The sequence below is a fragment of the Chelmon rostratus genome, chromosome 10 (assembly GCF_017976325.1).
Source record: "Chelmon rostratus isolate fCheRos1 chromosome 10, fCheRos1.pri, whole genome shotgun sequence".
Taxonomy (NCBI): Eukaryota; Metazoa; Chordata; class Actinopteri; order Chaetodontiformes; family Chaetodontidae; genus Chelmon; species Chelmon rostratus.
In genome coordinates, this window is record NC_055667.1 from 19,032,919 (window position 1) to 19,058,838 (window position 25,920).

Genomic DNA, 25,920 nt, shown 5'->3' on the forward strand with positions numbered 1-25,920 from the left:
ATAGACAGCCTGTGCCTCTTCTCAGAATGAAATACTTTGAGGGAGTCTTGTTGTGCAGCTGTAGTGCAAATGGGGGAGAGAGGATGGCTGGAGGGATGGATCTTGTGGAAGTAAGACGTTCTCTGCAGCCCCCTGAAGTGGTGCGGCACCTTTTAACAGGCCGGTCGGATTAGGGCCGTGCATGGAGCAAAGAGTTAGCAGAGATGGAATTAAGACACTCAATCTCAGTCTCGCCCTCTCTTAAATTCACACTCGCACGCGTGCACACACACAAATAAAGCATTACAGCAGAAATCTCCAGAAATAGCTATGCAGTTATGTCAAGCATTTTCAAGGCGAGAGGTTGCAGCCGTGGCTATCCGAACCCCATCATTACTGTCTTGTGCATCAATGCATCATTAGAATAAGGTGAGTAGGGAGAAGAAGAAAAGGCAAAGAGGGAACCAGCCTGTTTGTGATTTAAACCGTTGCGAGTGGACAAACTACAAATGAAATTTCTTAAGCAATTCAACTTATTTGCATCAGTAAAAGCCTAATCCCCAACCACTGCATAATGCAAAGCTCAACTCATAGCCTTAAGAGTAATCAGAAGCAGTGGGCCATACCGCTCATAGCATGCACTCTCCCTCCAGCTCTCTCTTTCACAGACACAATTTCTGAAGTTCAATCTGCTGGAGTACAAATTTAATACAAGTTGTCTTTCTAGCATCGTTAAGAAAACCCACCGTCCCAAAAAATATCAAAATATTTTATTGAAAATGTTTGTTTTTCCCTTGTAACAATATAAAAAATACATTCTCATGATTATACAACAGATGCCCCATAGTGTTAGCAAACACAGTATTCAGTATATTAACCCGAGGAATGCACTTGTTTGCAGATGTATCTGCTCTTTGTGAATAGTAATGTTCTCAAATAACAAAAAGATGTTTTCTATTAGGTTAGAATAGTGTTTTTTTAAATAAATGCATCATTGTAGTGATTTTTTTTTACACTGTACACCCATGTTCCCTTTAAAGTGATGATGCAATCAGTGACAAACGAAGGTAATCTGATCCTAATAATCCAGTTGGGTTGATTGGCTGATGGTGCACTTTTCTTACACTCGATAATGACCAACGCACAAACACTACAGGTATTACTGCTAGCGAGGGGGAGCTCGAGGAATAACGTGTAACACAATTCACATTACAACATTTCAGCAGATGTCTGTGTTTACTACCGTGCCAAAGATATCACACTGCAAGAGAACAATGACGAAATGCCAGAAAATACAAAGGACAAAAAGATAAGAGCTTGAGGGTACAAAAACTGAAGTGTTTAAAATAGCTGCTCTAGTTTTAAGTAGATCAATTTGGTTCATCGATGGGTCTGCGACAGTAAGGACAGCAGTTGTGTTGAAGCACCAGGAGCTCATAATCCTCACTGTGAAACATCTACGAGGAAATACAAACAAACATTAGAACAGCCCAGAATAAGCAGATCTGAAATATTATCTAAAGAAGAGGAGTAACATGGCAGAAAAGAAAAACACCTAAAACAGTTTATGTGAGAGAAGGACAGACAGGTAAGCTTTGTCTGTGGTCCACACCAGGCTATATGAACTGTGTGCCTTATAAATGCTGTACCTTGAAGCAGGTGGGGCACATGGTGATGCTCACATCGGGCAGCAGGGAGCGGAAGTATTCCCATTTGAGCGGCCTGGGCCAGCGTTTGATCAGGACGTCCCTCCGGCTCATTGAGCGCAGCACCGAGCGACTCACCTTGACTGGGACAAAGTTCGAGCCCCCCTGCTGTTTGGACAGACACATGAACACATCCACATTCCATTATGAGCCCCGTCCTTTCACCCTGTCCAGCTGGTTTGCCCAGTTGGTGGAATATTAATCGCCTCATCTCCTCTGTCCTTTCTTACCTCAAAGCTCATTTTGGCTGTGAATGGGTTTTCCTCAGTGTCATCCAAACCATCATCCATCCTCAAAGCCTGGAGCTCTGATTGGTGTTAATTAAGAACAAATAGCTCGAGCACACATTTCAACATTGTATTTTACCTGTTTTGTATGCGTTCTGTAATTCTATATTTCCAAAACAGGAGAAGCTATTCTAAAAGACTATTCTTAAAAGACTATTCTAAAAGTGTGAGTGTTTAAAATGCCAATCAGTTGTGCCTGTCAGTCACGTCGTGGCTCTGGAGGAACAGAGCAGACCTCGGTGCCCTTGAGTGTCTCCCGGCTAATGCAGGTTAATCCCTGCACTAGGGCTGTGGCTACGGCTCTTGGAGGGTTAGTGTCATTAAGATGAGACAGGAGAGCCGTGCTAACCCTATTAGCTCAAGAGCTAAGATGACTTAGCTCTGACAGCTTACCCACCAGCACAGAATCGAGGCCAACGCCGACTAAACAGCTTCTTAGAACTGTCACAAGGCGGAGGGGAGTCACGTGCTTCATTTCTAAGAGATGTGCTGTGTTTTAGGGCAGGGATAGACTCTCAAGACCAGGAGAGTGAAGAGTAAATACATCCTGATTTTAAAAAAAAAAGGGACGCTGTGTACCAATTGAATAGAAACCGAATGCAATCATTTGCAAACAAACTGTGTTTACCAACAACGGTTTTAGAAAGTGTTCCTGAGCCCATGTAGTAAGATCCTTTATACGATCATGTGTTCACAAAGTGGTGAACCTCACTCAATCCCTGCTTGTGAACGACTGAGCCTTTCCAGGATTGATACTATTACCTGTTACCAATGAACCTGTTTACCTGTGGAATGTTCCAAACAGGTAAATACACTTTTGTTGCTCTTGTCCCAACTTATTTAAAACGTGTTGCTGCCATCAAACACAGGTGAGGTATATATTTACAAAAATCAATGAAACTAATGAGGTCAAGCATTAAATATACTGTTTTTCAGCGTATGTCAAAAAGGATTAGCAAATGATCACATTCTCTTTTATTTATGTTTTACTCAGCGTCCCATTATGGATTATTTATTTCTGAATTTATGTGCTGCTGCACTGTAAAGATGATCAAAGGATACCACCATTGTCCATGTCGTGCCAGCGTGCATCCCTCTGATCCGTGTGGGGAACTTCGAGGTCAATAAGGGACACCGCCTCTTCATCACTGATGCCCTCCTCCAGGTAGAACTGCACCAGAGGCAACACCTCTGTACAGAAGCAGATACGCTACATTAAAGACACAAATGGAGTCCTCTCTGAGCCAAGACCGCACACAATCTGTTTGTGTGTCACTGACCATATGATGAAGCTGAGTAGATGAAAGGCTGCCTGCAGTTGATGCACACGCTCCCCTGGTTGTTCAGCAGGGGGTTGTTGGTAGAGCAGCGGTAGCACATCATGCCCTCCATTAGGTCCTACAGGAAACACATGCAAGTTTAACCTATACATTCAAGGACACAGGGCAGGGACAGCTCCACTACTATTCAGAGAGTATTGATGAACAATATTTCTGCACAGGTTAAATATAGCAGCATGTAAACACACCTCGCTGTCGTGAAACGGTTTGGCACGAATGGTGAGGCTGCCCAGTTCTACGGACTCCTGGAAGCGGGAGGGAATGTGCAGCTCCTGGAGCTTCTCGTAGGAATACCTGGCAAGTTTATACGCACCCAGTTTTCGACTCTGCTTTGCCAACGCATACAAGGTGTTACTAATAATCAGGTCAAGGAAAACTAAAGTAGGAATAGTTGGCAGTGTAAATATAGTTTCACTGGGATATTGATTTCTAGGTGTCTTATTCAAAATTAGTGGAAAAAAGGAACACTTGTGTGCATTTATAAATAGGTAGTATGATGGTATATTCCCTCATTTCTCTTAATGAGTAGAACAAACAGCCGTGCTGAGCCAGCAACACTGGCTAAAAGCCCTGAAAGTAATACCTTGGTAAGAGTGTTTGTGGGCTTGTGTGTGTGCTTATACAGGCCTGTGTGGCTTTTTGTGTTTGAGTTGAGGAAATTGTTGCTTATTTGTATTTATATGGAAACAGATTGTTAAGCCAGCAGCTCTGAGAGTGGCAATGACAGGTCAATGAGTTGCAGCTGCAAACAGCTCTATGCTGGCACTCCTCCATCACCTACAACTTAACACCACTGCTCTCCATTCCTCTCCGCTCAGCTACTCTCCAGCTCCTCCCACAGACTCAGTTCTGTTCCGCGGCTGGGGCTGTTGATAAATGCATGTCCTCCCATTGTTTAACTTGTTAAGTGCATCTTTGCTGTGACATTGTGTCTAACTGTTCAAACCCAGTCCAAAAAAGCAGCCCTGCTAAGTCTATAAATCTAACTTCATAGTTTTTGAACACCTCAGTTCGTCCATAGAGGATCCCAGCTGCTAGGATTGGCTAGGCTTTCCTTCCTCACACTCTGCCTCCACTGTGTGTGGCTGCGGGTGTGAGGGGGCTTTGCGTGTGTATTTTTTCAAATTAAAGCGCATTGTTTAGCGGGTTTATGTATGTACACGTATGCACAAAGTTCCGTAATCAAAGCATTTGTTTAGATCACGGAGAATGTGCCTCTTGCTAGCATCGTCTCCTCCTCCCCATCATCACCCCTTTTATTTCTCCCAGCAGCAGCATAGTTTCCACAGTGGCGCCAACTCTTCCGTTTTCTCTCTCCCTCCATCTCTTTTCCACCACTTTACCATCATTGTCTCTGCCAGTCTTGATTTCAGATTGGCACGTTTGGTCTCGAGAGTTTTCCAGGGAGGAAGGGCCCCCACAATACTTGATTCTAAAAACATTTGCTTGATGTCTATGTGAGGTCTACTTTCTCAAATGGAAGGATACACTTTCGAAATGCCTGGTGGTATGTCCTTGGTGAGGTTGTTCAGGAGGAATCTGCAGATGTTGAAGAGCGTCTCTGGCATGTGGGAACTGAAAGGCTCATCCTGAAAATCCCAACAGTTAAAAAATGAGTTATGGAAGGTTAAGGGATTATAAAATGAATGAAATCTGATGAAAAATTCTGGGTTTTACATTTTTTAAAAGCTCCATCTCTCCTACTCCCCTGCTTAATTTTTTCATCTTTTAGCCTAGTCTAAAAGCAGTCTAAGCCTGAGTGCCTCGTCCCACCTCACAGGAATTTGCTAAAGCAGTCCCTAACAGCGCCTTATCCCAAAAGTTGATAGCTCAAATCTGTAGTGCCTGCCCCTGAGAGTTGAAGTGAGATATAGAGGTTTCCTGCTCTGGTCTGGATCACAGCGATGCCTCACTGATGCAGGGGTGTGACCACAGCCGAGCAGAAAGCTGAAACAACAAACTGCGGACACTGACACAGGCCAGGTCACCCATATATGGCTCATGACCAGGAATTGCTTGTTTGTAAGTAGGTTAGGGCTGGGGGCTTGGAGAAGACCTCTGATTATGTAGTCATCATGATCAATCAAGGAGCTGGTTACCATGGGAATAGGGGTCAAAGAGGTTTCATGAAGTGAATCATTTTGACTGCTGTATAAAGGGCACATCTTTCACTATGAGCAGTTATGTGTAGTACGTCCATCAGACATTCTCAGTGAGTCAACTTTTAAGTAGAACATTAGCGTCTCTTTGTTCACTTTACCCAACAACCTCTGCGCATGTATTAATTTCTCCTTTACCCTGAGTCTCTTTTTTCAGATTGACATAATCTTACACAGCCAGGCCTCCGCCTTGTCAAACTCAGAGCGGGCTGAAGAAATTTGAGAGCAAAAGTTGATTAGAAAGTGGGCAGAAACACAGAGGGGCTGTCAGTATACTTCAAGTGAAAAAAATATATAAATAACGTGAATGTGTTTGTATCCAAACAGAAATCTAACCACATAGTAGGTGCTGTTTCCAGGGTTTGACAGCCAATAATGTGGCTGCCTTGTGATTTCTAAGGCCTCCTCCCACTTTTGTCTGGTCTGGCTATGAAAGATTAGGGCTGACATCAGTAGCATGTTCTCACCGTGTAGCGCTGAATGGAGCGATAGACATGGTAGAGCTCTGCAAGATGCTGAAAACGCTCAAACTTCTTCAGCATTTCTTCCCGCTGGTCTTCACTTTCTGATTCAAACACAGACGTAACAAAAGGTTTAGTAAGAAGCAATAAATGCATCGAGATTTGCAGTGAAAATAAATTGCCCCTCTTTCCAGTGCAGAGAAGATGAGTCTCACCTCTGGCAATGTCAAGACACTGCATAGACAGCATCCAGTAATAGTACCCTGCGTCGTTGAACCTGTTCTCCACCACTGCATTGTGGGTAAGCTGCTCCAGGACTTTCACGGCTTCGTTCTGTTGCCCTGCCTTGTGAAATGCTGAAGAGTGAAAGAAAGAAAGTGGTGATGGATGGATAATTTTGTGCCTCTAAAAAAAAAAAAAGCAATGCTGAATTTAAAGTGTCAATCCAAGACATCCTGCTGTATTGCACTGTACTTCCCAGAAATTATTTCACAATTGAAAAACTGGTATGAAAGAATTTCAACAGAAGAGAGCCCCCAGATCAACACTTTTGATTGAATCTCTGCTACATCAGCAACAAAAGCAGTCATTTGTGTTTAAAAGTTTGTCTGATACACATTTTGCTGTTTTCTGATAAAATTACATTCTTAAACTGCAGGATTTTAGTGTGCTGAAAAAAGTATATAAAAGTGTAATGGTATGTTCATAAACACACACACACACACACACACACACACACTAAATGCCAAGATCAATTTGTACTTAATCAATGCAAGACAGTTTTCCTAATTTTTTTACAAGTAATAACTAACATAAGTAGGCAATTTCTACCGAATATCAAAGACCAAAGCACTTTGACTTTAAAAACATGATAAACATGAGCATTATTCTTCATGTTCCTATCAGAGGGTAATTAGAAGCAGCTTTAGAGAGTCGACCCCACCAGTGACCCTGCCCCTGCAACCACAGCAGGGGTCAGGACATATTAGAGGCAAATATTTAGCAGTCTACCTAACTGGATAAAAACCACTTTCAGCTGCTCTTGGTTAATGTAAGGAAGGTGCACACAACCCCTTTCCCCTTGCAGAAACACAAAACACAAGCTGACAAAGAACAGCAGGGTACAGCAGTAATTTTCTTATCAAAGCTCCAAAATAAAGAACCACATTTTATCTCGTAAATAAAGATAACAATGTCTTCAATCGTGATCTTAGCACCCAACATGTTTTTATCAGGTTCATAGAATGACATTGATGAAACTGCGTCTGCTTTTCATTTACAGACACTAATTACCTTTATCAGTCCATTAAAAGAATTTAAAGTGATCCTGTTTTCAAGGATTTGAGTGAATGGAACTGAGAACCACGACAACTGTAAAAAGATATCTCCAAACTGAAGACGTGGAAAACATGACAAATGAAAGAACAGTCAAAAGGCCTTTTGCTGATGATGAAAATGCCCACAAAAAAACTCTTGATGGGCCTCTAGAGGCCCAGAGCCCTTTTTTGGGAACAACTGAGCTACACTTGAAGCCCCCAAACATATGTATCCAACCAATCCAGTCTAGTGTTAAACATTTCTAAAGCTGTCATTGAGAAGTTCCAACGGAGTGGGCAGGGGACGAGGTAGATCTCAATTACAATCATTGGTAACACAATACTGCGTCATCGTCTGACTTAAATACACACGATCAGCAAAATGCATTACAGTAAGCAAGCTCCTATACAATCAGGCCTGTTCAGTCATGTCGAGACGGGCAGAGGAAGATTATGTAGAAGAGGAAATATGCCTGCTGAGATCATAATTATAAATCTATGAGCTGATTATAACTATGGTTACAGTTGGTAATCATCATCAGAGCCGCTTGTAGTACTGGTGATTAGAGGCATGCATGCATGTCATTCAGTTAACAGGCAGCCAAGCTCTGCTCTGCTCTGCTCCAGCAAAGAGGATCATGTTTTACAGTGGATACAGAGAATCTTAAGGAAGTAGTGAAAAATGTCTTCGTCCAGAGCTGGCCAGGCTTTATCACTTCCATATGTAAACATTGGCTGAGGCTGTAGACTTTAATGTTCACTGAAATAACCCTGGAAACTTGCATTTTAAAAAAAGGATGTAAATACGTACATTGGAGCAGCCTATACAGGCTTACTCAATGTGAAGCTGTAGTACTGGCGATGATGCAAACTTACCTTTTTGCGCCTCTTCAAAGCGGTCGTTCTCAGCCAACCACTGAGCATAAGGCACAAAGACATCATTTTTGAACTGGGGGTGTTTCTCCACCAATGAGAAGGCCTGAGAAACGGACAGGTGAGAGCAAAGAACGGACATGTAGTACAGCACATGTGACCAGCTGATACAACAATGTACAAGTCCTCCAGATTGTAGCATATAGAGAAGAGTGTAAGTCTGCCCTTGGTAATTATGGCTGAACTCCAGCTGATTAGGAACATAGGTGTTGCCACACAGAGAAACACACATTATTTCCTGTCAAAACATTGCTTCCGCATTATTAATTAGCTGAGAACAAAGAAAAGTGTATCAGCTAAGTTGATTTCACACTCTATTAGAACTACTACTGCAGCTCTTATCCTGTTTGAATGACAGGGTATAAAGGGCTGTTGTAGTGCCCTGTGGACATATATTTGCCTGTCACAGTGACTGATTAATCTAAATGTCCTGTAGCAAAACCTGAGCCAAGAAACACACACCATTCATACCATACAGTAAAAGAGAGAAAGGCAGTGTGTGTGTGTGTCCCAGGTCTGTGAACCCAAAGTCATTTAAAGAAATACATTGTTTTAGAAAAGTGTAGTGAATCGCATCCATATGGCCCATGCTGTAACTTTAGTCCGTGTTCTGCACATAAAGTTCTCTCAACCTCTGCCTCCCTCCGCTCTGCTCTTTCTTTTTTTTCCTCTATGAGGATCAAATAAATACCCAGGGAAACCTCGTCAGACACTACGGCAGAACCGCATGTTCATGGTTTGATGTTCTGTTTTCGGCTCTTCTGTTTCAGCATGTGAATCGCCAACGTGCAACTGTGTAACGCCTTTAACTCGATTAAAGACTGCAGATGGATTAAAGAAATGCAATATTTTCTTCTTGTCTGAGCAGCATGATCCACTCTGATGGAGGAATTTGATTGGAAGCAGAATAGAGCTTTAAGCGGATACTCTTTCGGTGCAGCAGAGTGTTTTGTGCTTCTCGCTCTCTAATCACTGTGTGGGCATGGATTCAGAGAAATCCAAAGCTGGATGATTAGCTCTGGAGTGTGCGCGTGGTTTAAGTTTTTCAGTGCATGAGGAAATTAGGCGGATGCATTGTCTTATTGTTTGCATTAGGCTGTGGTTACTTTAACAAATGCATTATACTTTTCTAGAGACCCCTGCAAAAACTGAACAAGCCATGAATATCAAGTGGTTTATAATATTGAATTCTGAGTACCACAGCAGTTTATTTAGCACACACCTGTATGGCTCACTTTATATTTATGTGATTGTCTCAGGGCACTATATATAAGCCATGATGAGCAGAGCAGGTGTGTCTCCCGTGTGCATAAGTGTGTCAGACCTCTTCCCAGTGCCGGGTTTCCACATGCAGCTGCACCAGAGCCTGCAAGTCTCCCATCTTGGAATAAGTCTCGGAGGCATAGCCATGGTGCTTCAGCTTTGTGAAGTAGAACGCACACTTTGCCAGTGGTTCGCGCTCAGCCTTGTCCAACTTGCGAGCGATGTCGATCAGCCTGCATGAGAGGAGAGAGGAATGAGCACACACAGACAGGGCCAGTGCAGGTAAACCCTTACACAGGGGGTCCGTCGTATCAAACTATGTTCGTGACCCCAAAAAGAATATGAACCAGTCAGGGTCACTAGCTGTATCACATTCAGGTTAAAAAAACCTGGCTCTGTTCAGCTGTAGTTTGTTGTGCTGACCAACTGGTAGCACCACAGGAGGCTTACAGCATGCAGACAATAGGTCAGATGGAGTCTGTGGGGAGTTCTGATTTGACCACCAGAGACTGGCTTATCAATTTACCTGGTTTCAACAACACATAATCCCAGCCCACATGCCTACTATGCATGTATCAGTGAAAGCTAATAAAAAGGTAATCATTTTCTATGTATTTTCTTAGCTACCATGTCAAATATTGTGTTAAATTGTTAAATACGGATCATCTGACTGAGAGACGCATGTTCTAGATATTTACTATTTAATTGCTGCCTTAAGCTACTAAGTACGCAACAAAGATTGCAAGTTATAGATCCCTGTTTTAAGGACATGTTTTAAGACCATTTGTGTGTGATATGTTTTTTTCAGAAAACATGTTTAGTGACCTAAAATTCTTTAAATTGCAACTACTTTTTCTCATGCATTGAACAATCCGGAAATCTAGGAATATGCAAATATTTTTCATCTCAAAATGGACTGCAAAATGTGACAACAAATCTTCTAGTGTCAACCTCTGTACATACATCACTCTGCACAGCGAGGGTCAAACATACAAATGAAGCAAAAATAAGCAGCACATATTTTTTACTTAAGGGGGAATTAAATCTTCAGCGCATCAAATCAGGAGTCTGCAATGGCTGAAGCATCTTGAGCATCAGATTTAATCCAGGGATTCAGGGTTTAAATCTGACTCTTGGTATTTTGCCCCCTCTCTGCCCTGACCTAGCTCAACACTTTCTGACTTGAAATAAAAACATAATTCCACCAGAGTATTCAATTAGTGTGTAGTAAACTACAAAGTCAAAGACTGCTCCACCACTGACTGTAAATTGAGACATTGAGACTTAAGTGTGAATATTTCTAACATTCTCTTGTTCAGTTATGAATTAGAACATGTGTGTATTTACTATATTCAATGATAGATACAGATCATGGTCATAAATTTGGGGAAATCATGGACACAAATCTAAAAATGTAGTTTAGACATTAAACAGGTATAAAAATGTATCTTATGGTGAAAAGCTGATCTAGAAGGTTTCATACAGTGACTGACACCTACATGTCGGCCCAGCCGTGTTCCCCTATAATGTCTATAGCTTTGAGATGTTCTCCTGCTGACAGGTACATCTCTGCTGCTGCCCGGGGCTCCTTGCTGCTCTTAGCCCAGTCTGCCTGCTTGGTCATCAGGATTCGGGAGCTCTTAGGGTCTGTCGCTCCAACAAAATCCTGCAAGAAAGGCACACGGTTGCAAACTTATTAACATATCAATGGTAACTTTTCAACTCGAATCCTAATGCTACTCTGTATTGAGAGCAAGAGATGTCCAGTTCAGACAGCTCAGTCAGTTCAGACCATGTGGGTCAAGGCCGAGACAGGAGGAGAGTCACAAAAACAGCCGGCTGCTAGAGGGCCTTTCCCTCCGGTGTCCATCCTACCTAAAACAAACAGCCTGTAAGACCAGATGGCCACACAGCCACATAAATATACAGCAGCCACATCAAACACACATACAATCTGATACACAAGCACCCACAAATATACATGAACGAGTCATGGCTGTGTCATCTGCTCCAGCAATATTAATGTAAGGCTGGTGATCAAAGTGTCCCCCCACAAGTAAACATAATAAAGCATGAATTTGTCTCAACTCTGACCGACCTCCTCATCATTGTATTCATGTAGAAGCAGACGCTCGCCTTATTTCTCTCCATTTGTACTCCATTTACAACTGCAACTATGTGTGTAAGTTAACCTTGTCCTATACAGGGGTAGGTGTATAAAAGCATGGTGTGTGTGTGTGTATACTGATTAAATGATATATGTGGAGATTCCAGTGATATATGAGGAGATGAAAGACAGACGGTAAAGGGGAACCGGTTGAACAAAGTGCAGGGCCCCAACTTGGCATAACCGCACATACTGAAGAAAAACATATGTTCTGCACCCCTAAAACATGTCCGTATTGATACCAAGGTATGTTGTACATGCATGTGTGTTTTTGTCAATGGAAGATTTAATCACCTTGGCGTACTCGAACATGCGCAGGTCAGTGTACATGCTCAGGGCTCTGGATTCATGGCCAGTGCGTTTGTAAAACTTGGCTGCCTCATGGAATTTCCCCTGGTAGGCATAGACGTCTGCCAGGAACAGCTCATTGTCGTTCTCACCCCGCTTCTTCCTCTCCTGCAAATCAGTCAACACAAACAATGGCATGTGTGCAGAGATAAACACTCACATGCATGTACACACACTCACACATACAACTGTTATGTGTGCGTTCACATAGACACTGAGTCAAACCACATCGAAGGCACTAAAAACTATTTGCTGGCTGGATGCAACCAAACCACACTAAACACATTGACCATCGGTCAGCAAGAAATCAGAGAACAAATACTATTTTCACATGACATTTCTTTCACATCATTAAATAAAGCCCTCTTTCAAAGAAGGACATTTCCCCTTTTCAGACGGGAGAATAGCGGATCTTTCTGTTGGAACTGGCCAAGTTGAAAAAGACTTTCCTCTGCTCTGCATGCATACTGACAAGGAATGTGTGTGTGCTTTGCTGTGTGTATTTGGTTCCATGCGTGTGTGGTCATTCAGGATACAGGTTCCTCCCCTGTGTGAGTGTGTAGTGTGTGAAGTGTAGCCCAGGGCAAAGCCTGGCAATTAAATGTATGAGTCCCGTTAATTGTTGTAGCTGGCCCGGTCTCCCACCGAGCATTGTCTAACGTTGATGATGTCAGCTCTGGTCAGAGAAGAAATCAGCAAACAAAAGAAGTGAATTTGGAGTCACAACATGTTGAAGGATTTTTTCCCTTTCCGAAGAGCAGGTATTACCTCGATGCTGTTGATGAGCTCCAGGTAGCGCAGGTCTCTGATTCTAATGAAGGCCTGAAAATGGGATAAGACAATAAATAATTTTAGGGGGATGGCCTATAAGCATCAGCTTCTTAAAATCCCATCAAAAAATGTATTTGAATATTGCTTGTGTTTATATCTGGATGCGTGGGTAATGTGTGTGCAGTAAATTGTTTGTGAGTGTTTTCAGATGTTGAAGCCTAAGAGTAGGCTAAGGTGCAAGCAAGGTATTGTCCCACTGTTGGTGCTATTTGTACGTTTTTATTATTCTGTCATGGTGAAAGTAGTGAAACGAGTGGGTCAATGATCAGAACGATTTGTGTGTGTCTGACTGGCCTTCTTGGCGGTGTCAAAGTCAAGTCCCTCCAGCGCCTCTGTGGCTAAATCCCTCCAGTCACTGTCTGTCACACCCAGACAGGCGATCTGATAGGCCTCCTTAAACATCTTCCTCTCCAGGTACTGGTACATAGGTGCTGACTAGGCAGAGCAACAACACCTTCATCAAAAAGATTTACAAACTTCACATTGTGAATGCAAACTAATCAATAAATAGGAGGAGGACCACCAATAAATCATTTCTTTACCACACACTTCTCACTAAGTGATAGAAAAGCAGTCCTATAAGTATTTTTTGTCTTTGTAGTACAAATGAATATCATGATCTTTACGATATACCAACTATTGGCAATGATGTGCAGTCATTTCTACATTATCACCACATGGTGCCTCCAGGCTAGGACCGGCTGACAACATACTACACACCTGAGGCACTTCAACAGCAGACATGGAATAGACGTGGAGACAAAAGATCTTTGAGCCGTTGTAGCCAACCATAAAGCCTTGCATCTTCTGCTGGTGCACAGGAAAGTTACTGGCCTTGATGTTAAGGTAGCCATTGCCAGAGAAGCACAGCATGTCCTCACACTGGGTGTTCCAGGCCACGCTGTTAGCATTAGGCTCCTACAGCGAAAGCAAAAGGAAGGAGGGAGGTAAAGAAGGTTAGCGGGAATATAAGGTCTAGAGGTGACCAGGCAGGAGAACATGAGCAACATGTGTACCTATACCTTATGCGAATAATCATACATACATGCATATTTCTATTTTAGTCCATCCCACTGCACCTCTCAAATGTATTTTAAACTCTGCCAAGTTCGGTTCCTCCACCTTACCCTTAACCCTCTCCGCTGACCTGAAAAAGCAGTTCTTTACTGTTGATGTCATAGACCAGGAGAGTGTTGTGCTCGTCCACTACAGCCAGTTTATTGCGGGAGGCGCTCATGTCCAGGCAACGCACCGAAGTTGACAGCTTCAGCAACGTGATGGGAAACGGGTTGTCAACAAATATCTTCAGGATCTACATCACAAAAAGAAAAGACCAGGAGAGCAAAATCAGAATGCAGTGTCAGGACCTATGCTAGGTATCTCGATAAATGTAAACGCTATGAGGAACGTATGTTGTGACTTGCAGTCCCATCCTCATATAAATAATTCTCGTCTTTTTCAAGAAGAAAGCAGCTTCTTTCATGTTCAAATTCCTGGACCGCTGGCTTGTGAGCATGAGTGCCATTTCTAAGGTTATTTAATGAGGAAAAGCATTTTCTCAAAATACTCACGGCTCCATTTTTTAACCCCACTAGTAGGCCCTCTCTGCCTGGCGGACCACCAATCACTTTGATGTAGCGAATTAGAGACTCCATCACCCATTCTTTTTCCCTGACACTGGTGAAGGACATGCACTGGAGCCTCTTCTCCTGCACAAGAGCAGAGTGAGAAAGGTGAGACCACAATTACATATAACACATGAAAGACCGACTGGTTCAGCATGACCAAATTATCCTGTTTTATTACTTCACAGACTGCTAATCTCACCCTGTATGTTTATAGATACTCATAAATGTCCAACAAATCATAGCACATTGTTCTTTTGAACATTACAAAGTGTAAAGTATAAAGATAAACAATGATTTGATTTGACACAGACATACACATTCCATATGGGCACAGTCCATTTATATGGTCTAAAAGCTGTCTGAGGCATGAAACACAAGCATGCCTGTTAGAGAGAGATCTGAAGCACCTCTGTCACACACAGACAGATTTAAAGGGAAATAACCTCTGTGTTATGGCTGCATCTCCTCCCTACCAGCCTCTGTCAAACACTTAGAGACAAGAAGGAGAGAGGAACCCCGAGGGACACCCACTGGTTCAACAGACTGTGGTTCTTCCCCTTCATTCAACTGTCTTGCTTTATCCAGCTTGAAGGGGGTTGAGGAGGGGAGAGAGACAGACCCTGCAGAGCACATGCACAGCTGGAGCCTTTTGCAAACTAGGCAGAAACATCTGGGCAACCAGCACTTTCATATTATCATTTTTCTCTGGGCTGTTTGGGAAAGAAGTGAATGGTTAAACACTGAATCACTCTACTCCCATCATGTTAATAGTGCTCAAATGTCTCTGCGGTCTCTTGTGCAATCTGTCAAGTGTGCATTAGCGTAATTTACAAAGAACAAGAGTGTCACTGCAGGTCAGAAGAATTAAGTCTGAGATGCACAACTGAAGGACAACTGTTTGTCTCATCATGTGAGGAATGACTCAGAACACAAACAGGCCACAAGGAAGACATTTTAAGATGGAAAATTTAAAAGACTGTTCTGGGTGTTTTGTTTTTATGAGCATTACACTGCACAATGACTATGGAACCATTTATCTCTTCTGACCTGACACAGGATGATATGCTGGGAGCAGACCACCAGTAAGTTGCATTCAAACTTCCTGCTAATTTTCTCCTTGGGGCGATAGTGCATGTCTGAGGAGTCATCTGAATAGAGCTCATAGATGCGGATCTTCTCGGGCAGCTGGATAGCAAGACGGTTTCTGTAGATGGCAATCTTCTTCACCAGCTCATGACACTTGATCCTCACTGGGGAGAGAAGGAAATGAAGGGAGAGAGCAGACATGACGGGAGGGTGAGAAAAGTTGAATTATTTGCCAGTGCATCCTGTTGCACTATGCTGTCATGCTGCTCTTCCCTGTATGTGTAAAATGTTACTAATTCAATACAAATTATAATGTAATCCTATTCATATTATGGAAAGTAATGTAATGTTGAAAATATATTTCAGAGAACTGCCTTATTACCCTTGATCATTGCACTATGAAACTTCAAGGCACACATACAACCTATTTCTGAAGTGGAGTGTAATACAATACAGTCCTCTATTATAAACTCAATATTGTGTCACTACAGCAAAAGTGTACCTTTTTGTTCAGTGATGAGGTGCTGGACAATGACATCAGTCATGCTGTCTCTGTAGGCATAGCGATCCTTGTAGAGGCCGTGAACTGTACTGAAGATAAGTTGGTAGCAGGCAACAGTCCCATCCTGGCAGCCCAACACCTAGATAAGAGATAACAATGTAGCAGTACATCCTATTAACACCTCTAAGAAAAGACTGTGAGAGTGGGAAAGTGTTCCTGTTGTTAAAGCCTCTACACAGTAGAACTGAGAGAATACACCAGCAACCAGTTCGCTCTTGTGTGCCTCATCACTTTCAGTTAAATATGGTAAAAGAAAAAGCTGCTAAAGTGTTACTGTAAAATCAAATGAGTGGAGTATCTGTGTAGCCAAAAACAGTGCCGTGCTATGATATCAAGAAAATTAAAATGCAGACTGGCACTCAGGTCTGAGCTTTATCAGTGTTTTGCATTTTCCTACTTTGACACACACTATTGCGTGGCTTCATTAGCTGTGAACCCACCACGAAGTTGGAGTCAGGCTTGACCCGGCACGTCCACACCCAGGAATTCTGCTCTCCGATGGCGCCTAGCCTCACACCATCTTTAGTGTAGAGGGAGGCCTGTTTATCAGAGCCGCCCATGACTATATACTCGCCCTTGGAGAAATAGCTGACACAACAAGGGTCATAGGTGAGAGTCCTGTCTTTTCCAATCTGAGAGAGACAAAGAGAGAAGTGGACATTAAATCAAGAATACAAAGAGTAGTTCTCATATTTATTGCCCAAGGGCCTGGACCAACACTTCCCACTGTCTGGGCTGACACACATCAAAGTCCACAGTACATCCAGCCATCCCTTTGAGTGTTTGATAGAAAGATAAGAAAAAACAAAAGAAAGTGTTTCTATGGTTTAAGATGAGATAAAATAAGATAAAACTTTATTTACCCCAGCTGGGGATTTTTGGATGAAATTTAAATAGTCTCGATTGTATTAGTGTTCAAAGTCCATTTGCAAAATGCCACAATAGTTCCCCAACTCTGCATCTGTTTCTCGTCACTCTAGAAAAAAGGCTGCCTTACAATCCTTAGTTATTTTTTTCATTGCAAACAATTGCTGGTGTTGTAATCAAAACAGAATGTTCACTTAAATAGATAAATAGGCCGATGACAATATGTGAGCCTAAGGCATAACGGCAGAGTAATGAACAGTGCATATTTGTCTATAATTACGGTATTGCCCACAGGGAATTGAGAAGGAAGGAGGGACTGTGAGGGGGCTATTAAAGCATAGCAGGATCACTTCCAATGTGCTGTTATGGTTTCAATAGACCCTGACAGTCTGATTACAACAGGAAACACAGGTCTTAAACTCAGCAAAGTGCTTCCAATTTCATATATTTTGGAGCGACGGGCAGCCTCAGGTATTCTTGTTTATTATTGCTATAGCAAGTGATAAAACACACATTGAGCTAATAGTGCTTCCATTAGTCTTCTGATGTTTCCCATACTAAGTAATGAGACTGCCTATATTTAGTCATCTAAATGCCCTTTTTAACAGTTTGAAGTGTGAGAGGAGAAAGCTTTGTTTTATAAGAACATATTGCACATGCAAGTCTCAGTATATATGTATGTACATGTATGTTGACATTGCCAAGTCACCATGTTGGTTTTACATAACATAAGGTATTTTGGGATTCAGAACTTTTATTGCATGGACCTGTGATATTCACCTGCTTTCCACTGAGCTGATAGAAGGACAGCTTCTGACCCCAGTCTGCCACAGCCAGAATGTCATTGTGCTCATCCCTGTGAAAATACAACAAAAATGACTTTAGGCCTAAGCACCCCTGTCAACATACTGTACTGATGGCTTTGGTTGTTTAGGCAATGATGACAGCATTATCACAGTGACGAATGGTCAAGCATTTTCCCCTAAGAATGGAAAGCTTTTAGCATTATTTGTCTTCAACAAATATTTATTGCATGTATTTATCCTTATTATTGTCGTATACAGTCAGCCTATGTATCTATCCATCTAAGCTCTTGTGCTGCAAAAAAATCATCCTGCAAAATTGTCCATGGGCAAGACACTGAATCCCTAGCAGCACAAGAGAAACTATTTTCTGGCTGGCCACTGCCACCTGCTGGCCGTACACAGGCTATCCACTTAAAATGCAACGCACTCTCATTGTTATTTAACCCAATGAATGTGCATAAGTGTGTGTGTGGCAGTGTGAAGCATTTAATTTAATAAATTACCATTCTGCTTTTTCTACAATCATACTGCAATAATTAAGAAAGACTAACTTAGAGGGGTTCCAGGCTATAGACCAGATAGGAGACGAGGAGCCTCCTGGACGCTCTATCTTGACCTTCTCCTCTCCGTTCTTGTTTCGAATGCTCACCACTCCATTCATCATGCCAAGGGCAAGGTACTGGCCATCGTTTGTCCACCTTCAACCAAATGAAATTCTTCAAGATAAGTTTGTCACATTAAAGTGTACCAATGTTGCAGATAGTTTTAACTACAGGCTTCACTTACCCACAACAAGTTATTTTGCTGCTGACTTTATGTTTGTTCACAGATTTTTGCTCCGGGGACCACAGACCTAAAAATGCATAAGGCAGGTAAGATGTCCTCTGCCCATGGGGGCAATCTCTCATTTTAGAAATATTTAATGGTTTATCACATATCATGTACAGGATCATAAAGTTCAGAATAGACTCAAACCCAGGGTGCACTCACCGAAGTCCCCAGAAGAGCAGGAGGCAAGTTGGTGAGTAACAGGGTTGTAGGCAACGCACTGAATAGAGTCATTGTGACTACAGATAAACACAAAATGAGATAGAGGAATGCACACTGCAGAGGATGCCTTAATATTCAAGGGATGAGCAAAAGTGACACTTACGTATATTTTAAAATACCCTCCAGTTTAGACGTCCAGATGATGATGCTTTTGTCTGCTGACCCTGAGGCAAACCTTTTACCTACAGAAGAATGCAGTAGTTACTGAGATAGTAATGATGACAGACATGGGAAAACGTGCACAAAAGGAAAGTTGCGTACCATCTTTAGCATAGGCTACACAATACACTATGTCTTTGTGTCCTTTTAAAGGCTGGATCATAACTCCTTCTGCTGTGTCATAAACCTGCATCAAAAATACAAGATAGTCAGTGTGACAATAATGCATGTATTCTTTATATACTTTTGTGTCTTGGCCAAAGAAAACAGGAAAGCCTTACCAGGACGCGAAGCCCTGCAGCAATGATGAGTTGGCTGCCATCTGGCTTGAAGGCAAGATCATAAACACTGCAAAAGAGAATAATGGCAAAATGGTTATTCAATTAATTGCTTAGTCGATAAACATTGTGTAAGTAATTTATTAAGATACATGTCAAACATCATTGGATTCTAGCTTATCAAATATGAGGATTTGCTGAAGTGTACAGTTTCTTTTATAACTGCAAACTGAATATCTTTGGATTTTAGAAACCTGATTGAACAAGTACCAATTCTTAACTGTAAAAAAAGCAGCTTGAAAAAAGAGGAGGGGGCCCAGAAGAGGAACCGTTAATCGTAAACGTAATTGTAGCCCTATTAATACTTAAGAATTTGCAAACGTTGAGTATATTCAAATTGAATGCAAATTGACGAAGCAAATAAAATTGTGATTATACAGGAAAATCTGCCATGTTGGACTGACAGAGGTATAAATATATAACTTAGTAACTTCATGTACGTATGCTATTAGAAGCAAGCAATGATGGGCAGCAACAACGAAGACATGGCTCTTAACGACAGCTAGCTAGCTTAACATCAACATTAGCTCCGACCAAACGTTACTTCGGGCTGTGAAAGAAAGGTGACATGCTTCATTGTGATAGGACCAGTGTTTAACATCATACATAAACGAAACACACACCATACTTAGTATGCCTGTCATTTATGAACGATAATCAAATTGCTGTGCAGCTAATGCTAGCTAACATAGCTGGCTAACACTAGTTTACATAGCAACCGCCGTTGCTAACCACCTAGCGTTACATCCCAGCATCGGGCCTACGTTCACAGCGTAAACGTCAACATCTAGACTCTCACCATTGTTCACGAACAGTTTCTCTCCATGCCAGGACGGCTCTCATTTCCACCTCTTAACAGCAAATAGGACTTATGGGGGGTTTATCAACAGGTTGTTGCAGCTTGTTCGCTCGGTTTTTCATACTAAGCTCCGTTTTCGTGATTCGCTCTTACTGCGCAGACTCGGAGCTGGTCGCTACTTCCTGAATGCTCAGCAAGCCCAAGGTAGACTCCAGTCCGGTGTCGACATCGGAAAGTAACCGGGAAGACGGGGTGAAGACATCAGTCTGTCCTCAACGCTTGTGAGGAGGGAAGGAGTTTGGGCAAAATTCATGTATGTCATGTAAACCTGGAAATAATCTGTTATATTAGCTTTGTTCGTGCTTTGCTGCCTCTATCAACGTCTGCTGTTCATTAACATCCATGATATGCTATGTGGTGATACGTATTCTTCATTTACACTGTACAATGGAGACACGTCATGCATGTGTTGTTTTAAATTCTAGGTAAAGATGACACAGGCCAGGGATGGCTGCTGAGGTGGGAGCACATAGTCAGCTGCTGCAGAGTGAGCTGAAGGCAATCAGCTGCTCCACTGACTCCACCACTGCAGAATCCACAACTTCATCAACCGCGCTCAGAAACAATAACACACTTCTCAAAATGCACCCTACAAGCTGTGACATCCAGCTGCAGACGAGTGAAGACATAAATATCCAAAGTCGAGTGGATGATTCGTGGCACACTTCCACGGTGCCCCCTGGCTGGATCAGAGAGGTGAGGCAGAGGAAAGCAGGCAAGACTGCAGGCAAACTGGACGTCTACATTACAAGGTGAGTCAGTGCTTTCTTGTAATCCTCTCTTTATGTGATCATACCTCACGTCATGACTAAGTGCATTACAAATTCAGTTAGATCAGTGTCTGATTGATCTTTCTGTTGTTTAAGTCCCCAAGGGCAGAAGTTCCGGTCAAGAGCAGCCCTGCACGCTTTCCTCCTGGAAAATGGAGAAGGGAACTTGGACATAAACCTTTTTGATTTCACTGCATCCAAAGGCCATGATGCCACAACTCCCTCCCAAGTGAAACAGAGGGGAAGAAAGAAAAAGCATGCCCGTGGGCAGCAGGAGGACACGACAGAAATACTGGATCCACCTCCGAATAAATCTAAAAGGGCCTCTTCCTCCCTCAGAAGTACTAAAGGAAAAAAAGTAAAGAGTTCAGAAGATACTAAACATGTTAATACAGACATTGTACCAGAGGTGATCCCACATGTGCGACAAGCAAAAGGTGCACCTTCAGCCACAGTGGATGGTGTCACTCTGCAGAAGAGCCCGCAGAGGGTGGGTCTGCTGAGAGAGAAGCTGCTCAGATTGGCTCCTGCCAATGACCAGCAAAACACTTTGACTGCTTGCAAAGACAAACAGGCCACCTCGCAGCCTTCTGTCCCCACTCTGAATGTCGAACCTGCCACTGAGAGCGAGAATGACGGTGAGGATGAACGAGGCGGAGATGAGATACAGATTCACAGCAAAGGTGATAAAAAGCCTAATTCTGAACCCGACGCTGCTGCTGACAGTCACCGGGTTGCAGAAGAGGAGGTGTTGTCATCTGACATCACTGGTGGGAGCTGCACACCAGTGAGAGAACCCCACAATAGTAAGTATGATCTTCACTGTCTGACAGCTTGTAAATTTGGCAGCTCAGGTTAGTTTTTACTCGATCTGCTCTTTTTTCTTTTTTAAATACTTTTACTTTTGATTTCAGTATATTCTACAGTCCAATACAATTTCAACACAATTTCATTTTACCCAGTTTCACCTGCCTATGCATTTTTCCAGTTATAAAAAGGTAGAAAATCAAAGAAACCAAATAGATTAAGTAAAAAAAAAAGAAGGAAAAAAGAGTGACGGAGATATGTCTAATAAAGAGAGGCGGGAGAGGAACTGCCTTATAGAACATGTGGCATTTGCACTTGTAAGTTTACATATGTTCAATTTCATAGAGTTCCCATAGTTTTTGAATCCAGACATTGCATGTGGCTTTATCAGGTCTCACTTGTTGTGGCCACTAATGTGATTTGTAACAAGTAGAAAACTATTTTTAATGACATCGGACACATACCAAAGAATGCATAAATGACAAGTATGATATCTCTGTGGTGTCTGCAGGCGTTTGAATTCCTAACAAGTGTTTGAACTAGTCACCAACTGCACCTCCCTACATTCATTTCTCCTTTATTTGTGAGGTGTTTGGGTTCACGGACGGAAATATTTGATGTACGTTGGAGATTATTTTTCTATCCTCTTGTCCAATTTGTAATTGGACAAGAGGATAGAGGATAGATCCGAGATCTTGTAAAAACAAGATCTCGGATACAAGCGGCTGAAATGAGTTTCCTCCGCAGGGTGGCAGGGCGCTCCCTTAGAGATAGGGTGAGGAGCTCTGTCACTCGGGAGGAGCTCAGAGTAGAGCCGCTGCTCCTCCACGTCGAGAGGAGCCAGCTGAGGTGGCTCGGGCATCTTTACCGGATGCCTCCTGGACGCCTTCCTGGGAGGGTGTTCCGGGCATGTCCCACCGGGAAGAGGCCCCGGGGAAGACCCAGGACATGCTGGAGGGACTATGTCACTCGGCTGGCCTGGGAACGCCTCGGGGTCCTCCCGGAAGAGCTGGAGGACGTGTCTGGGGAGAGGGAAGTCTGGGCATCCCTGCTTAGACTGCTGCCCCCGCGACCCGGCCTCGGATAAGCGGAAGATAATGGATGGATGGATGGATGGAGATTATTTTTCTATCCTCTTGTCCAATTTGTAATTCTGTAAAGAACTGCTCTGTTGGAGTGTTTTGATTTTTTTTTTTTTTATAAAATAATGTTTCCTGTCTACCTAGAGTCCAAGAGCGCGGAAGACAAACGGAAAACAAGCCTTTATTTCAGCAAGAAATCCCCCAGAGATGGTAATGTGAAAACAGTTAACATTTAATACAAGAAGCAGTTTGTGCATATCTGTGTGTACCTTAACATGTATGACTTAAAGTTGTGTGTGGCTGACTGTCTGTCCACAGTCCTTAGCCCACCCAGGAGGAAGGCCTTCAAGAAGTGGACACCCCCTTGCTCTCCCTACAACCTTGTACAGGAAACCCTTTTCCACGACCCCTGGAAGCTCCTGGTGGCCACCATTTTTCTGAATAAGACCAGTGGTAAAGATCCAGCACATACATGCACGCATGGCATTGCAACAGTATTGTAACCAACCAGAACTCCAGTCTTGCGTTTCTCTCTTTCTTGCACAATTCTCCAGGTAAGATGGCCATACCAGTGCTGTGGCAGTTCTTTGAGCGTTACCCGTCTGCAGAGGTGACCCGGGGCGCCGACTGGAAGCCCATGTCTGAGCTCATGAAGCCGCTGGGGCTGTATGAGCTCAGAGCCAAAACGCTCATCCGCTTCTCAGGTGAATGTGCTAGGTGATGGATCACAACATCCGCTTCTGTGCACATGTACAGGGTTTGTACAAAGCCTTGAAAGTCTGAAAAATGCTTAATTTTACCCCCTATGTTTTCAAGGTCAGTAATAGGCTTAAATTTTGAATACACTCCTTTCAACATACAATACATACAAATCAAAGTTAATATGAACAGCTGGTAAAACAAACAAAGTGACAATATGCATTGATAGCTGTGGATATAGAGGGGTTCTTTAAACTTCATTTTTCACAGTTGCATTTATAGTGACAGTTTAGATGTGACGATGAAGGTTTTGGAAGAGTCTGGGTAGCTATATGAACCCTGCATGTATTATATTTGTGCACAGTAATAACAGTATTATTGCATTGTCACCATGGATTTGTATGCTTTTAATCAGAATATATGATGCAATATCAGTGGCCAGAAAAACCTCACTATCAATTTTCTCCTGTGTAGATGAATATCTAATTAAACAGTGGCGATACCCCATCGAGCTGCACGGTATTGGGAAGTACGGCAACGACTCCTACAGGATCTTCTGCGTGGGAGAGTGGAGACAGGTGAGCGTCGTCCCAACTGTTTCACTTTCTGTGGGTCGCATTCGTTTTGGAGTGATAATTAATGCAAAATCTGGTCTTGTTGCATCAAAGGTGACACCTGAAGATCACATGTTAAACAAATACCACGCCTGGCTGTGGGAGAACCATGAAGCACTCGGAATCTGAAACACAAAGCAGGAGGAACCGCAAGGAGGATTTGTTTTGGCACGGACAATAAAAACAGCTGTTACATAAACACTGCAGTTATCTAACACTGTTAGTATTATGATGAACCTGCCAAGTTTAACTATTTAAAATTATGTAATGACATTCAGAAGATGTCAGTCTTCTTTAAAAAGTATTATTCACTGTGTAATAAAATGTTTTAAGTGTTTTGAAAGTTGAATTGATTCATGAGTGCTGTTGTTCACTGTGACCGGTTTTCTTGAGCCATCCGGAGACACCTTCTGACTTGATCTGGTTATTCCATCGTCACAGACTAATAATCTTTGTCTCTGAGAGCACTGACGCATGGCCTCACTCTCCACGCTGCAGCTTTCTTTTGGTGGGGGTAACCCGATTCCCAAGGCAACTGTTGCCACCGCAAAACACTCAGTGAATGCACAGGCATGTCACGGTTTAATCTCTAACTAGCACCAGTACGTTCATTTTCTATATTTACATATGGAGTTGTGTTATGATTTGCTGCCAATAGAATTGCAACTTGAAGAGGATACGTAAATTGTGCAGGATTTGGCACTTTGGAAAGGTCCATCCACTAAGACTGGACGTCTCTGGTGGGCGAACAGAAGAACCTGAACTACAAAATGAAACTACGTAAGAAAACAGCTTTGTTTTTCCGTTTGTTGTCTATTTTAGTGTCGCTGTGTGTAACAGGAAGCTGTGATTCCCTTTGTCTCAATCTTCATCACCACAGCAGCCATCTCTGCAGCTTCCACGCCGGCGTGCACTCCTCACGACACGCCTCCTGTCCGGCAGAGTCGCTGCCTGGCGATCACTCCCATGACGTTTCCCATCATCTCAGACTCTGCCCGTCTGTGGACGAGCAATCAGGTGAGCAGAGATTCACTGGCACTTGATGGTGTTGGCTTTGAGGTTAGAAAAAAGAAAGACTTGCATAAATGTGCTTCCTAGAGTATTCCAAGGCTGAACCCTTTACATCCACCTGTGGTCCACAAACGCACCGTCAGTCTGGAGACACCAGCTGTTCACCACCACAACCACCAGAGGACACTCATCATGCAGAGGAGAGAGCATTACAGGTAGAAGCATCTGAACAATACCTCACTGTAATTGAAAGTTTTTTTTTATTGGGAATTGCTGATGCCATTGCGGTGCTGAGTTCAAAGTCACTTACTTGTAGTTGGTTGACCTGTTAGGTATCACCAAGTGTGGCGAAAACCCTTTTATGGAACCAGCAGCGAGAGAGAAGAGTACAGGTAATATAATGATCACCTTCACCTGTACCAGTGAGTCTTTTATCTAAATCTCTCCTAAAGCAGGAATGCATAACATACTGCATGCATGCCTCTTAACATTCATTGGTGACAGAAAAGTCATTGTCTTTCCTGTAGGAAGGAGTTGCGAGAGCAGTTAAAGAGGCAGATGGAGGACAAATGTATAGCAGTAAAGCTGCAGATGACCAACAAAGCGAAGGAAGCGGAGTGCGTCCGAGAAGTGGACCGCCTCGCCCTGTCCAGCGACAGAGAGCGAAGGATCGAGCACAGCAAAGCAATGACAGCTTACAGAGATGAGAACAAGAGGGTATAGTCCCACACATGCATTATGTATCCACTGCTGGTGCTTTTATGTTCCTGCACCATACAATGGTGTCCTGAA

The 25,920-nt window shown here is 42.8% G+C and overlaps 2 protein-coding genes across 2 annotated transcripts; one reads left to right on the forward strand and one right to left on the reverse strand.

Annotated features, from left to right (window-relative positions):
• Positions 1-778: 778 nt before the first annotated feature.
• On the reverse strand, positions 779-20,224 carry ift122 (intraflagellar transport 122 homolog (Chlamydomonas)). Its single transcript, XM_041946270.1, has 29 exons — positions 20,086-20,224; positions 19,230-19,296; positions 19,051-19,135; positions 18,893-18,971; positions 18,730-18,806; positions 18,526-18,592; positions 18,291-18,437; positions 17,714-17,789; positions 16,507-16,698; positions 16,007-16,145; positions 15,466-15,668; positions 14,362-14,499; positions 13,938-14,102; positions 13,511-13,708; positions 13,085-13,225; positions 12,728-12,781; positions 11,906-12,067; positions 10,944-11,110; positions 9,506-9,677; positions 8,125-8,227; positions 6,148-6,288; positions 5,939-6,036; positions 4,801-4,901; positions 3,501-3,666; positions 3,253-3,370; positions 3,035-3,163; positions 1,916-1,992; positions 1,629-1,793; positions 779-1,436 (listed from the first exon to the last, which is right to left on the reverse strand). The coding sequence occupies exons 1-29, from the start codon at positions 20,127-20,129 to the stop codon at positions 1,350-1,352; spliced, it is 3,558 nt and encodes a 1,185-aa protein (XP_041802204.1). The 5' UTR covers positions 20,130-20,224; the 3' UTR covers positions 779-1,349.
• Positions 20,225-20,272: 48 nt separating this feature from the next.
• On the forward strand, positions 20,273-24,466 carry mbd4 (methyl-CpG binding domain protein 4). Its single transcript, XM_041946288.1, has 8 exons — positions 20,273-20,398; positions 20,571-20,897; positions 21,012-21,721; positions 22,949-23,014; positions 23,123-23,257; positions 23,359-23,508; positions 23,978-24,081; positions 24,172-24,466. Exons 2-8 carry the CDS (start codon positions 20,593-20,595, stop codon positions 24,244-24,246), a joined length of 1,545 nt encoding a protein of 514 aa, XP_041802222.1. The 5' UTR covers positions 20,273-20,398; positions 20,571-20,592; the 3' UTR covers positions 24,247-24,466.
• The last annotated feature ends 1,454 nt before the right edge of the window (positions 24,467-25,920 follow it).